Raw genomic sequence first — 13,878 nt, 5'->3', positions numbered from 1 at the left:
CAAAGTCCTTCATCAAGATCTATTGTTTGACCATCCAAGACAGATGGTCCTAAGTATTAGCATGATTACTAAGTATTGACATGAGTGATCAAGTAGGAAAAGCTTAATAAAATCACAGATTATTATAAACATTTAGGCTATATACAGAAAGTCCTAGAGGCTGAGGCTGAATCAATTCAGTCTTTGCAGGTTAGTCAAAGCAGCCCAGATTAAATTGAAACAGAAATGAACATTTACCATTGATTCAGGAAATGCAGCCCCGTGCCTGCAGTGGCTCAGTCCAGAAGCCAAGGGGCACTAAAGCATGGCTCTCTAGAATGTAGCCAGCATGGGCTGTGTGTTCACTTCCTCTTCCTGCTGCCCCCAAGGTCTCTGGGATTTGTAGTCCAGAATCATAACAGTAGGACTCTACAGGATTGCTCATCACTTCCTCTTCCTGCTTCCCCATGCCTCTGGGATTTGTAGTCCACAGTTGCAGCCAGCAATAAGTTTGAGCAGGGAAGGGTGTTTAACCCCTGCCCCCGCCCCCAGAGCTAAGCTGGGATTTGCTGGGTGGGGGCAGAGTCCCCCCATAAACTAGGCTGCATCCCCAGCTGAGCTTGTCTCCCACCACCCTTTTGTCAGCCAGCCCATGCTGCTCCAGCTTGGGAGAAGAGGGATGGGGCCAGCCCTGCTATCTAGAGCAGATACCACAACCCAGCCCAGGACTGGAAAGCATGCTGGGATGCTGTTGGACTGTGATTTAATTTGAACCAGGAAAGGGTCTGGGACAAAAGTTTCATAAACCAGTTTGACCCAAATCAAGTAAGTCTGATACTACATTCAACCAGGTTTATCTTAAACCAATTTCAGCCATTTTGAAACTGTTTTATGTGCACTGAGCTTCTGTTCTGTTATGGGTTAAATCAGTTTCTGATCACTTAAACCGGTTTATGTGCAACTTCTGTTCCTAACCTTAGCAACATAGTATATTACATCACATTTTTTAATTAGTAGTTTGACCCAAAGTCTCAGGACAGTGGAAGGCCTAAAAGTGCCCTACTTACTTTAGGCTGCTGACAGATGTGAAAAAAACAAAATAAAACAGTGCTTTACCAGAAGAGGCATTGTGTCAGTTTTGACCTGGCTCACTCACCATCTGTAAAGATGGCGTGCTTCAGTTGGGCCTTTTGGTGCACCAAAAAGCCCTGCTGAAGCATGCCATCTCTGTAAACATTAGGCAAGTCAGATCAAACTGACATGATGCCTCTTTTGGGCACATGCTGCACTTGGTGCGGGGATGCTCCGAGAGGAAAGTAAAGCGCTGGGTTTTTTTCCCCCTCGTGTCTAAGCAGCCAGAGTCCAAGCTGTCATTGGCATCAGTGCATGGGGAAAGTTACAGCATGGTTAGTGAGATAAATAAAGTGAGGTCATGTTCTCATAGTATGATTCTCCTTTCAGTTTGGTTCTCTGTATGTAGCTATACATAGTGGTGTAAAGAACACTTAACAGAAGTAAGAATTGGACCCTTGGTCTTTTCTGTCATGTATCTACTTGAGCTAATGACCTTATTTATCTTAGACTAGAGCCAGTATGCTGACACAGCACCAGTTTTGTTCCAAGAAGTGAACAGTAAATTTAACTGAATTATAGAGTACATACTTTTTCACAGCAAGGCATATTGCTACACTATTTTTTTAGCAATTTGCCCCCAAATAACCATGTAATTGTTTATTGCCACATATGTTCTACTTCCTAGGTATATGGTACAGTCCCTTAATTAGCATTTTGTAATATAATGTTCACAGCACCACATCCCTCTCCTCTATGTGAACTCAGACATTTGATAACACTTCATTATTTTAAAAGAATGGGCCAAAATATAAAAGCACTGTAAAATTTAGGGATGGATCATTTTGTCATCATTTTAAAAGCTCATATTCAGATCTATTCTATCAAATAGGTATAAATGTCACACCATTCTTTTTTTTAACAGTTTTTTAAATCTGATAATCACATGATATTTTTATGACTCCTGAATTTTTGACATCATGCGGCTCAGTATGGGAAAAGGTTCCATATTTGGAGAGAGTTACTTTAACAGTTGGGGATTCACAGTATTTGGCAGCCCAGGAACTTCATACTTCATATCTCCAGACAGCAATTTAGACTGAGTCTGTGCTATCAAGCTAGAATATCTAGTTGAATTAGAATCAGAAAAAAGAAAATTGGATACCTGTAGGAAGTCAGATATCTCTGAAGTAATAGACATTCTGCACTCATGCTGCATATGAGTTTTGTGGCCTTCACACATTTCATGATTATTAAGATAAATCAGGATTTAATGTTTACTTCCTAATGCCTAATATAAGTAAAGCGCAGAGAGTCACCTATGTTTTAGGTTATCTAAAGGTTTCCATTATCAAAGCCTGTCTTTAGAAAGTTGTGAGATTGATTATGGCACCATTTTCTATCAGATTGTCATGGATGAGTTCTGTATGTCTTTTTTGCTATGGTCTATTAAAAGGAATAATCCGTTTTTTGAAAAATACTTTTTGTAAATAACCTAGCTTGCCATTATTAAAAAAAATAATCTCTTAGGGGTTTTTGTTTGTTTCTTTGTTTGTTTTGGGGTTGTTGTTTTTTTTGGAAAGATCTAGTACTTGCAGAAAAAGAGTGACGTGATAAAATTGGCAGGCATTTAAAGCATCTGGGAAGTGTCCTTTGACAGACATTTTGAATTTGTAGTACATTTAGACCTTTCACTTCGAAAAGTCATCTATTAAATAATCCACTGACTTCTTGGAGGAGGTACTTTGTTTGGTAGCAACTCTTCTTTCATTCTGCCATGCTTCTTGTATAAATACAGGGAAAATGGTACAAATAAAGGGAAGAGAAGGTAAGGTACCACCTATTAGCTTAGTGGAGACAGTGGTATAGTAGCTGTCTTCCCATATATGTTTGAAAAAGTGTAGTAGAGCATAGTTTCTCTTGCTAGGAATGTTGCCTTCAGATCTGTGCTTGAATATCCTGCAAACCTACGCACTGACTCCCACCATGTAACATTCTTTTAAGTCACATTGCTGTTTTTCCTTTTCCCTTGAAATATCTGATCCCTTGGTTCCTTGTTTCTCTACACTGTACCTGATAAATATGGTGTATTGATGTTCCTTTGTGCAGGAGGCCGTAACGAAGTTGTCATCACTGAAAATAACAACAGCATAACTGAGCAAATCACTGATGTTGTCAAACAGCCTGCCTTTATAGCTGGCATTGGTGGTGCATGCTGGGTAATTCTGATGGGTTTCAGCATCTGGCTGTATTGGCGAAGAAAGAAGAGAAAGGGGCTCAGCAATTATGCCGGTAAGCATAGTCACTGTTCATTACCAACTCCTCAGGTTCCACCATAAAAGCACATGTGGTTTCAATTCAAATTAAACGCAATAACAGTTACAATGCTGTTTTTACATAAAGGATGGAATGGATGAATGCTGTATGCTGTAAAAATGCCAGTTTATGAGAAGCTTGAAATGCATTGCTCTCAACCACGTTTGAACTGCATTTCATCATTATCATAAGACAACTTTTATGTTGGCATCTCCAGCACATCTAGCACAGTGAAGGAACAAATGAGGAATAACTCTACCACACACCCAATTCTTGTTGCAAAAGGCCCCGCCTTCTGAGTTACTCACTTCAGTTCTTAGCCTGATGATGACTTAGACCCCATTACCCACCTGCAAAGGAAAGGAGGAGAGAGAGTATGAAATCCCTTTCTCCTGTAGTTCCATGTCCTCCCCAGACATTGGGTTCGGGCAAATAGAGGTAAGGAAAACAAACAATACACTTACTCCCTATTGGAGCTGGTAGGTGGAGAGTGATCACTGGAATGAGCTGAGCCTTGGCTCCGTGCTGCCTACCCACTGGCACAACTATCTAGAGGCAGTGGGAGTTTGTGAGTAATTTACTGATAAACAAGCCAGAAAGTAGTCGAGGGGGGTGTTTCTACAGTGTGGTGCACTGTACACATGACATTTTACTCAGAGTTGTTTCTCTTCTTACAATATTGCTTATGAGAACTAAGTTTGGGAAAGGGAAGGCCTCCTTATTCAAAGCTTTGCCAGGACTGAAACCCGACTGAGATATCTCAGGTTTCCTGTGGATTGTTAAACAGTCGAAAAGACAGATAAATAGTACAGAACTACATCGGAATCTATTCACATTGATGCCCTCTTCTACTACTCCCAATTTCATAGCAAATTTTATACAAAAAGAAAATATATAATGCATTCATTGATTTTAGCACAGTATTCACTCTATACAATTTGAGTCAGGTTTGCACTATACGCCACTGAATCATGTTTACTGAAGATATTACTATGCCATGCTAAACTTAACACCAAAATCCTGTTGATTATGAGTTATGTAGCAAGAGCCTAGGGACCATGTGGTGAGGCTACATTATTAATAGGCAATGCTATTTGCACATGGTGCTCTTTCTTCCCTTTTAATTAATAATGAGGATAGTTTCTGTTCTCTGAGATATTTTGTTAATTTGTGCACACAAGTATAAGAGGGGGAGAGTGTTTCATACGCATGCAAGCATGCACGCATGCACCTGCACACATGTGTATATACCTGTGCATATGGGTGGGTTTGTGTGAATAAGCATATGCACACATATATCAAAGTGGCATCATTCATCTTAAGAAAGTTATATCACCTTCTATATTTAGCTATGATAACAAAGCAAAAATTTAGCAGACTTTTTCCTCTAACAGAACTGTCATATCCTTTCATATTCTTCAAATGAAATAGTTACTAAACCTACTCTTTTTTCATAAAAGGAATTATTAGTCCCGTATACAAGTTGTCATGAGCAGGGCCTTTAAATACACAGCTCTAAATGACTGCAAAAAATTGTTGTCCACTGCGAGTCATTCTTCTTTCATGATGTTTGCTGCATCTACAAGTTGTATGAACATTGCATTGTGACAGAATTCTCATTGAAATGCTGTATGCTCTTAATGAAATCTCATGAGACTATGTGGAAGAGTTTATGCTAACAGTTATAAAGGAGAGCTGGCATGTTCACCCAAACTAACTTCCATCAAACACAATTGTCAGAATTCACTAGTCACCTTTCTTCAACCCATTGGCTGCTGGCTGGCTAGTGCTTAAAGCTCAGTTGTAATGCTCTGCATATATGATTTAAGCCACAGAGGAGTGAATTCCAAAGGAACCTCCTGCCCTGTAATTAGTGCTTGTTAACAGGCTCTGTAACTCACTGTGTGTTTGCTTTCTTGTTTTGCAGTTCAGTCCTTCACCTTCACCCCTGCAGGTACTGTCCATTAGTCTGTCTCTTACCTCACCAACATATCAATGCAACCATTAGCTATTTTATTTAAGTGTTTATTATCACTGAGGGCATGCAGAATTACAACCAAGTACAAGGAGAAATGCGCCTTCTGCTTATTTGTTGGAATAAATATGGTACTGAATTTGCTAGTGATTCCAGGGGAAGGCTGCAATCTACCACAATTACCCTTTTCATTATAATTCTGCATATTTCTTACTTACCCAACCCTTCTAAACTGTGCTGTTTTAGAAGGTAATGTGTAGGGTAACACTCAAACTAGCATAATAGTCTTAGGCGAATACTGGGTGCCAAGGGCTACATTTTGCTCCTTGGGCTCTTTGCATTGAATTTGTAAATATCTCAAGGCCTCCACCTCTGACCTGAGAAGCAGAACTTATGCAAGGTTCCATTTTTTGCTCTGCATGGATCTGTCTTTGCTTGGGTTTTCAAATATGCACTTATGATAAGTATAGCTCGTGATTAACCCAGACCTGCATACCCATCCTAAGGAGATGTTTAAAGCATCTTAAAGTCTTTTTTTTTTTTATTGAAGTGTTTGCCTTTTTTTTTTCCTCTTGTCCAACCAGAGCTGTCTTCCTTATCAATATAACATACAGTAAACCATTATAGTCAGTATGACTAAAGATTTGTGAAGTTTGGCCAATATATGTATGGTTAAGAGAGTACATATGATTAATTCTGTATTACTCAAATATAATACAACCCTAAACATAAGATGACCCCCGAAAAATTAGATTCTATATATGGAAAAGTTATAAATTTGTTATCATTTTCCAGGTGTAGAATCTAATTATTGGAGGTTTGTTTTGAATTTTTCCCCATTGCACTTCTACAGCAGAGAAAAAAAAATCTGGTAGGTCAGGTATCCCCTTTGCCCTCTGTCACACTCAACTTCTCCCCCCTGCAGCCGCTTCTGCCCCCTTTACTGTCAGATGCTACTCTCTACAAGCACATGAATGTGAGGGGAAAATCTGAAAACAGTAACTTTGCAACAAAATACCTGTAGTAATTTGCACATAGGTAAATTACCATGAGTACCTAAAGACTTGGTTCATCCAGAAGTGATGTATTTTACCATTTTGTGGAAACAGTCCATGAACACACTTTTAAGCAGCATTTATGTGTCTGTGTGTGTGTTTGTTTGTTTGTGTGTGTGTATATATATATGTATAACTGCTTTATATAGCTATAAAGGCTGCTTGATAGATAGATAGATAGATGTATTTCTATATATATAGATATCTATATAAAACTATACCTCTACCATCCTGTCTTGTGACTGATGTGGTCAGTCCAAAACACTCCTTGACAGTCCAAAACACACCTTTACAGTTCCACCATTTTTATTCTATTACAAAAACCACACTGCAGACCTGCATTCCCATGTGTCTGTGCATCCATCATCATCACCTTTAACCATCACAGTTATGCACACGATTACTTCAAGTGCCCTCCACCTTCCCCCTCCTTCCCCCTCTTCCAAACTCCCCCACCTGTTTGCCCACTCCTTTCACTCATCATTGTATTCATCGTCTTCTTTGTCATCATCGTTGTCCTTGTTGTTGTCATCATTGCTGTCTTCAGAGGGCTCATCTCTAAACAGTCTATGCCAGTCCCCTCTTTTCCATATAATGTCTACCATCTCTTGCCCATCATCTGCTACCGTCTTCCTGTAGTACTGGTACATCTCACTCAGTCCCATTTTAATGAAGAATAGAGGTGCTTTGGCTTCTTCCTTTTCCCCTCTTCTTCTCATTATGCTGAATGCTCTCTCTCTGCCCTCACTTTATTGGTAGCTTCTCTCCCTGCTGCTCAGTGGAGCCTTCCCCACCTGCTAGCCACTTCTCTCCAGCTCTGTCTGCATGTCAGACACTTCTAAAATTGTGTTCAACGCAACTAAGTTTAGCACATTGTGTAGAGAAGCAGGATGAGGTGGTACCGCCTACTGACACAACATTGTTCAAAAGAGCTGTCTCTTGTGGAGAGATATTGAAAACTCATGAATGCCTTGGCCAAACTGAGATTGTTGGCATGCTTGCTCAGACAAGGATTAGCTGTGGCACAGCTTGACATGGAGTGATCAAAGCCTGAAATGTCCTTCGCATTTAACTAGAAGATAAAGCTTTAAATGCTCTAAACTGGAGTTACATAGTGCTTTATGTCAGTAACTTAACTTTACTCCAGAAAAGTCAGTTTATACTGGAGATCAAAATCTGGCTGATGGGTTGAAAGCAGTCTCAATTAGCAAAATAATCTTTTGCCAGATAAGCATATTGTACTTGCTTATTTCTAGGCAAAGAGGTTGCTATGAACAGTCTCATATATCATTTTGCAGTTGGTAACAAATTTTGCTTACGTTTTCATTTAACTTAATTCCCTTTTTGGTACAGATCTGAAAAAGTATCAGACTGTATCTTATTCCTTCCATAGTAAATTGTCTACATTTTTGAGCAACAGCATAGGAGTAAGGATCTCATTTGGATCCAGTGTAAATCCATTGACTTTCTTCAGAGGTGAACTTCAGAAATGTTATGTTGCAGGGGAATTTGTCCTAACATTTTTCATTGGTGCACTTTTGCTCAGATCAAACATCTGTTTTGAGCTCTTCCTTCAGGGACATAAAGAATCTGAAGGTCTAAACTCCTAATAGAGCTTGTCAAATTGCTCATTAGGCATATTTGTGATGAATTTATGCCTTTCCTTAACTTCACAGATAAAGCTGATTGGAATGTTTTGATGAGAAAAATGATTGATCGTTTTTCTTTTTTTTCTTTTTTGTGAAGATCTCTGTTCTTCTGACAGCTCCATTTCCATTAACTCAGAAATTGATACTTTTTTTTTTAATATTTGTGTTCATGATGTGTAAGCATTTGCTAAATATTTGGTCTTCTAACTTTCCAATTGTGGGTTATTCATGAAGTGTTCACTGTGATTGTTTTGCCATTTGCTTTGTTTAATTAACCAGCTAAATAGTATTGCTTCTGTTGGATAATTGGACCACTGAAACATTTTATGCAGAGGGCTAGCAAGTGGCATGCTGCTAATAGCTATTTGTGTTGGGGACAAATGATCTGTTGTGCTTAAATTCATGGAACCTTTTGGATTTGCGAATGTGTCCTAGGAACCACATAGTTGTTCAAGTTCTAACAAATAAGGAAAACAATATAACACTGTAAAAGCTAAATATTTTCCCCCAATAGCTGAACTAGCTATTTAGTATATATCTGCTGTCTCACAAGCCACCGCTTACAATGTTGTCCCATCATGAATTATCATCAGGAATTGAATCTCTGATTTACAGCACTCAAAGCCAGAACTTTTTCCAAAGAAATCAAATGAGTGACTCTGTTATCTGCTCAGCAGTAGTATAATAAATAGAAACAGTGGATTAAATATCGATTCTTGAAAAGATGGCTGAAAAACTGCAAAGCAGCCCCTGCCACGAAGATCTGCCAGCACCACAATGTATAATTGTCCCGTCTTTTAGCAATTTACACAACACCACAGATCTTAGAAAATAATTTAGCCTTATATGCTTGTGAGGCATTGACATCTTCTATAAAAGCTAAAGCAGCTATCACATTGTTGCATGTTGATTTTCTGTTTTTTCATGTTTACCATCTAGTCAGATACCAACACATCCCAGAGGTTTTTGCGTTGTGGATGGAATGGGTGTTAGATGGCAGCTATCCCCTTCTTCTAGTACAATTTGCAAGTTCTTTCACCCCCAACCGTTAGAACTATGGATCAGATTATTATTTTGTTTTTAGTAGAGATAGTTGTAACTATCCCTTCGTGTTTCTACACAGGGTTTGTGTATTAAATATACAGAGCCCATGTGTGGAAACAGAAGGAACTCCATATTTCCATTTTATCTTTCATATGCCCTCAAGCTCATTGGTGTGCCAATAAAAGCTCACTTCAATGCTCAGGTGTTTTCAAGAGTGCTGAGACTATCAGTCATGCAAGGAAGGTAAATGTGTATTTTCACTTATGAGTAGGTAAGCTTATTTCATGACTAGGGCCCTTGGGGATTAAAGATTTTATGAAACTGAGTAAATATAAACAAATTAAAAATAGATAGAAAATTATGGAATGCTAAACATTTTATGCACAAGTCCTAAAACTGTTAGATGAGGATAAATAATTTGACAGAATCGTCCATAGGCAGACAGGCAATTTGATGGAATTTTTATACACTGATTATCTGTTCTGAGTTAATGCTTATTAAAAGAGGATTAATCTACATTCATATTTGAGGAACAGCTTATCAGAAAAAAGAATGAGACTTGGCTGGCAACATTAAAGTTTTCATTTGTGGCAGGAAAATGTGGCCTACTAGAGATAGGCACACAGAAAGCTCTCTAAAGCTTTCTTGCCTCAAAATGTCAACTTACTATATATTCGTATTTTTCCAGTTCTAGCAGGCATGAAGATTAGGTTTAACCTTGTCAGATAATATTAGTAAATAGCATAGGTACTTCCTTATATATTTTTTAAAATATGCGAAAGCTCTTTAACCTACACTCTTCCTCATATAAATATATACCACATCATTTCCTTATACTTTATGCATTCTAAATGATTTTTACAGTATGCTCTGCATTTTTGCAGTCCGTGCAGTAGAGTGGCAAGCATGCCTTAGAAATCTCTCCCCCCACTTTTTTTTTCATCTTCTTTTGAAAGTCAATCTCTTCCCGGCTTCTAATGCTAGTCTTGAACCTTTCTAAGACATATATCAGATGCAGAAAATGCTGAAAGAGCTTTCATGCTTTCCCAATGATAAAAAACATGAGAGATGGGTGGGTCAGTAATAAGGGGGATACTCCTTTTCCTCCTCCAATGTTGCCCCTCAAGACTGTTCAGCATCTACTTGAAATAGAGACAGCTTGCCTGAAACCAGCTTGCCTGTGCATTTTATTTTACATTGACATATACAAGTCTGTACTGCATTAAATATGCTCCTTTTCAGCATTCAGACTTGTTTTGTAATTGCAGAAATCAAACTGCAGGCAAAAATGCTGACAAAACATATGGTAGGAGTGATAAACATAGTGCTTATGTTGGCAGCCTAAACGTGTCTTTTGTGCCTTTAGCTGGCTTTTCCTTCACAATATTGATAGCAAAAGAAAGGAACCTTCCCTTGCCAGTCTCAGGTAACCCCTTTTATGGAGGGAATCGGGAATATAACATGCTTTTTGTGACCCACCAGTCTTGTGTTTCAGGAAGGACATCCAACTTTGTACCAAACAGTTTTGTTGTTCAGAAAGAGCCTTTTAAAATGGTCATTGTGGTTACAGTATTTTCCCCTTTGTTTCTTGTTTAAGATTTAAGTCCGGTATATAAAGTGGTGACAAGAACAAGTACCCTTCCTCTATATCATTTGCACATGCAAAGCCCAGTCACTTCAGGAACTGTTCCTACTTGATGGGTTTCTCCCTTTAAGCCCATGCAAAGACATTTGCCTCATAAAAACACAAGATTTTATTGGAGGGTCACAGAATGATTATATGAAGTAGGGCTAGTGCAAGAATACTACTGCCAGTGTTGCTAGAAATCACAAATGAGGGCCAAACACTTGCACCATGTCTCTTCTGCAAATTGACACACTGAAGCCAGCTTGTGGAGAATGGCAGTAACTTTACAGAAGGGATGTAATACTATATGACTATAAGATATAAGACTATATGTAACTATTATGAAAGGTGTAAAAACCTTTTCAGAATAGTTTTCCCTAGCATGCCAAGCAGTAACCTACATACCTCATTGCTCTGTAGCTAGAATACCTCTTATGGATGTTGTTAGTGTATATGCTTTCTGCATTCTACACCTCAGTTTTGCATTAAACACAAAGGAGAGTCCCATGTATATAAATCTTTAAGTACTGATGACTCCCTGTACTGATGAATCAGTATTTAGACTCTCTCTGCATCTCTCATGCACATACACACACAGACTTGTTTTAAATTAGTTAATAAGTCTGTAGCCTAGACAAAGGACCTGATTTTGTGTTTGACCTACATTTCCAATATGAAATATGTTATCCTAGAAACACCCTAAAATAGTAAGTCCAGGTTTTACAATTTATTTGAATGTATTAGAGACTGCTTCTGGTTTTGCTTCTTTTCAGCACTATAATTAGTTGCTTTAGCAGAGACAGAACATCTGAAAAACGGGGTGGGAAAGGGATGTAGTGGTGAAAAAGCATATAAATTAACTTTTAGTAACTTAGTGATGAACAACGTGTTCTGAAACATAGCCAGTCAGCACCCGTTTATTTGAATCATCACAAAAAATAGCCACAGCACTTTAGCATTAGCTTACTCACTTTTAGCAAAGAGTGATAAAAGCGCTCGATAGCCCATTAAAAAAGCAACACAACTGGAAAGTACCATCACGTCTAAGCTAATTAGCTACAGTTGTTTTTTAATGTGTTGCATTTTTCTTTGCAGGATTTATTTAATACTTCCTATACTATCTTTCTGATGTTCTTCTCATTAGCTATTTAACTCTCTTCCAAATACAGCTATTAAACAATTTAATATGTATATAACTATCATGGCTTTCCAACATTAACATTTGTCCATTCTGTGGTGATAGGTAATTAATCATCAAACCCAAGGGCCTTTCCATATGGGATCCCAAAGGGGTCAGTTTTGTCACCATTGTTGTTAAATGTGTATCATGAAGCTACTTGGAGAATTGATAAAGTGGCAAAATATGAGATAATACCAGCATGCCACAGATATGCAGATTTATGTCTATTGGTACGAGGTGTGGGTGTGGGAGGTAGTAATCATAGTATTTCCACCTTGAAATCAGAGTATGACAGCTCGTTAAAGCTCAAGCCTATAATCCTATGTTCATTTGGGTAACATTTGGAGAACTTTATAAATACTTTCCTGGTTGTATATTTATTGATGAAGATGTCTGTTGCAAGATTATGCAAATTGACAATTTAGCAGTTATTTTTAATTAAGATGACCATGAAGGCTTCTTTCCATTTTTGAAATTTCAGCCTACATTTTAAGAAGTGAATTTTATCAGTCAAAGATATTTAAAAATCCAATTATCTAGTATCTTGGCAGGATTATTGGAACAATCTCTAAAAAAAATTCACATATTGTTGCCATTAAAGGACCATGACAGTTTGTTGGCCTTGACCAACAATACCTAGTGATGGTCCACAATCTGACAATTTCACTTAGTACTTATTTGGTGAGAATCTGAGTTGGGTATTAGTATATGGATAAATTAATAATGTGCAACACCTACAATGCCCTGATGTATAAACCCATGAATATGATGGGGCAGGCACTTTTTGTTAAGTATCCATTTATGGAATGTACATGTTTTATAGCATACCTTTGATAAAATGAAAAAGTTTTATTTCCAGTAACGCTGATGTGTATGAATGTCTGTGTGTGCGCTGTTTTCCATATGTGTGAGAGGAGCAATGTAGGTTTTATACTTGTTTTTCTCCCCCTTACCTCAATTAGGGCTGTCATCTATTTTTATTTATCCTGTGGGACACAATATTTGTGTGATTACATACTAGTGCATTATGAAACTGATGTTAACATCCTGGTTCATTGTCATTGTGTAGTGAAGCAAAAGTATGCCAGGAAAACAGAGCTTCACAGCATGGCATAGTCTTACAACAAAAAAGCCGTGTCAAGGGGCCTATGGTAAATTCAGGACTCTTTAGTTAGGTGCGATGGCTAAAAGACGCATTGATTTAAGTCAATGTGTTCCAGTGAATTGACAGTCCTGAGTACGCTCCTTTTTCTTGTAATTGCCATTTTATATTGTGTGGTAATTCTGAGAACCTTGGTTTCAGGTGCTGAAAAATCTTAATAATTGTTTTAAAATATTAATAATTGATTTTCCCTGTCTCTTGTTCTTTTTTTTTAAATCAGTTACTTTTCAAAGAGGAGATGGAGGACTAATGAGCAATGGAAGGTACGGTTGTTGGTAAAAAGATCTGTTTTCATCCTATTTTGTTTTTTGATTAGGAACTTGAAATTTCTGTAGATAAAGGATAAACGATCTTTTATAAGATTGACAATTCTAGAAGGAATAAAATGGCTTAGTACAAGGTTTAATGATCTATCTGTTGTGCACTTTAGAGGAATCAAGTCCAGATGTTTCATCTCTCCCAGATGCCCAGGAAGAAATTAGTAGTAAATATCACAAGGAATGTGTTCATTTGTTACCAGGATGTTTATTGCATTAATTAGACATTAGCAAATGAAGTTGCTGTTGTTTAAGACTCCTTATTGGCTCTCACTAAATTGCTGTGAGTGAACAATTACACATAATCGATCACAAAATAAATGATTCATGGATGATGAATAGGTTGTAGATTGATAGGACTGGATTCCACAACTTTGGCTACTCAATCGAAGTTGATAAAAGCTGATAGCAGACTCATATATCCTCATCTATTTTCTCTTTGCCAATATGGAGATTGTAATTAGGCTCTGGTAATAACTTCCAATCTCCCATTTAATCAATAT

General features: G+C 37.8%; 1 protein-coding gene across 13 annotated transcripts in view; it reads left to right on the top strand.

Annotated features, from left to right (window-relative positions):
• The window catches only part of ROBO2 (roundabout guidance receptor 2), a 666,866-nt gene that overhangs the window by 586,186 nt on the left and 66,802 nt on the right, over window positions 1-13,878 (top strand). For 7 of the 13 annotated variants that reach the window (XM_019476205.2, XM_019476202.2, XM_059720643.1 and 4 more), the window contains exons 18-19: window positions 3,160-3,342; window positions 13,279-13,321. In XM_019476205.2, the coding sequence (XP_019331750.1) occupies window positions 3,160-3,342; window positions 13,279-13,321 (226 nt within the window). Of the gene's footprint in view, window positions 1-3,159; window positions 3,343-5,293; window positions 5,321-13,278; window positions 13,322-13,878 lie in introns of all 13 variants that reach the window. The other 6 variants (XM_059720636.1, XM_059720642.1, XM_059720638.1 and 3 more) reach the window with 1 other exon arrangement.

The sequence above is a fragment of the Alligator mississippiensis genome, chromosome 1, assembly GCF_030867095.1.
Source record: "Alligator mississippiensis isolate rAllMis1 chromosome 1, rAllMis1, whole genome shotgun sequence".
In the NCBI taxonomy this organism is placed as follows: Eukaryota; Metazoa; Chordata; order Crocodylia; family Alligatoridae; genus Alligator; species Alligator mississippiensis.
Note: the sequence above shows the minus strand (reverse complement) of the source record. Positions and strands in the feature narration are given on the sequence as shown.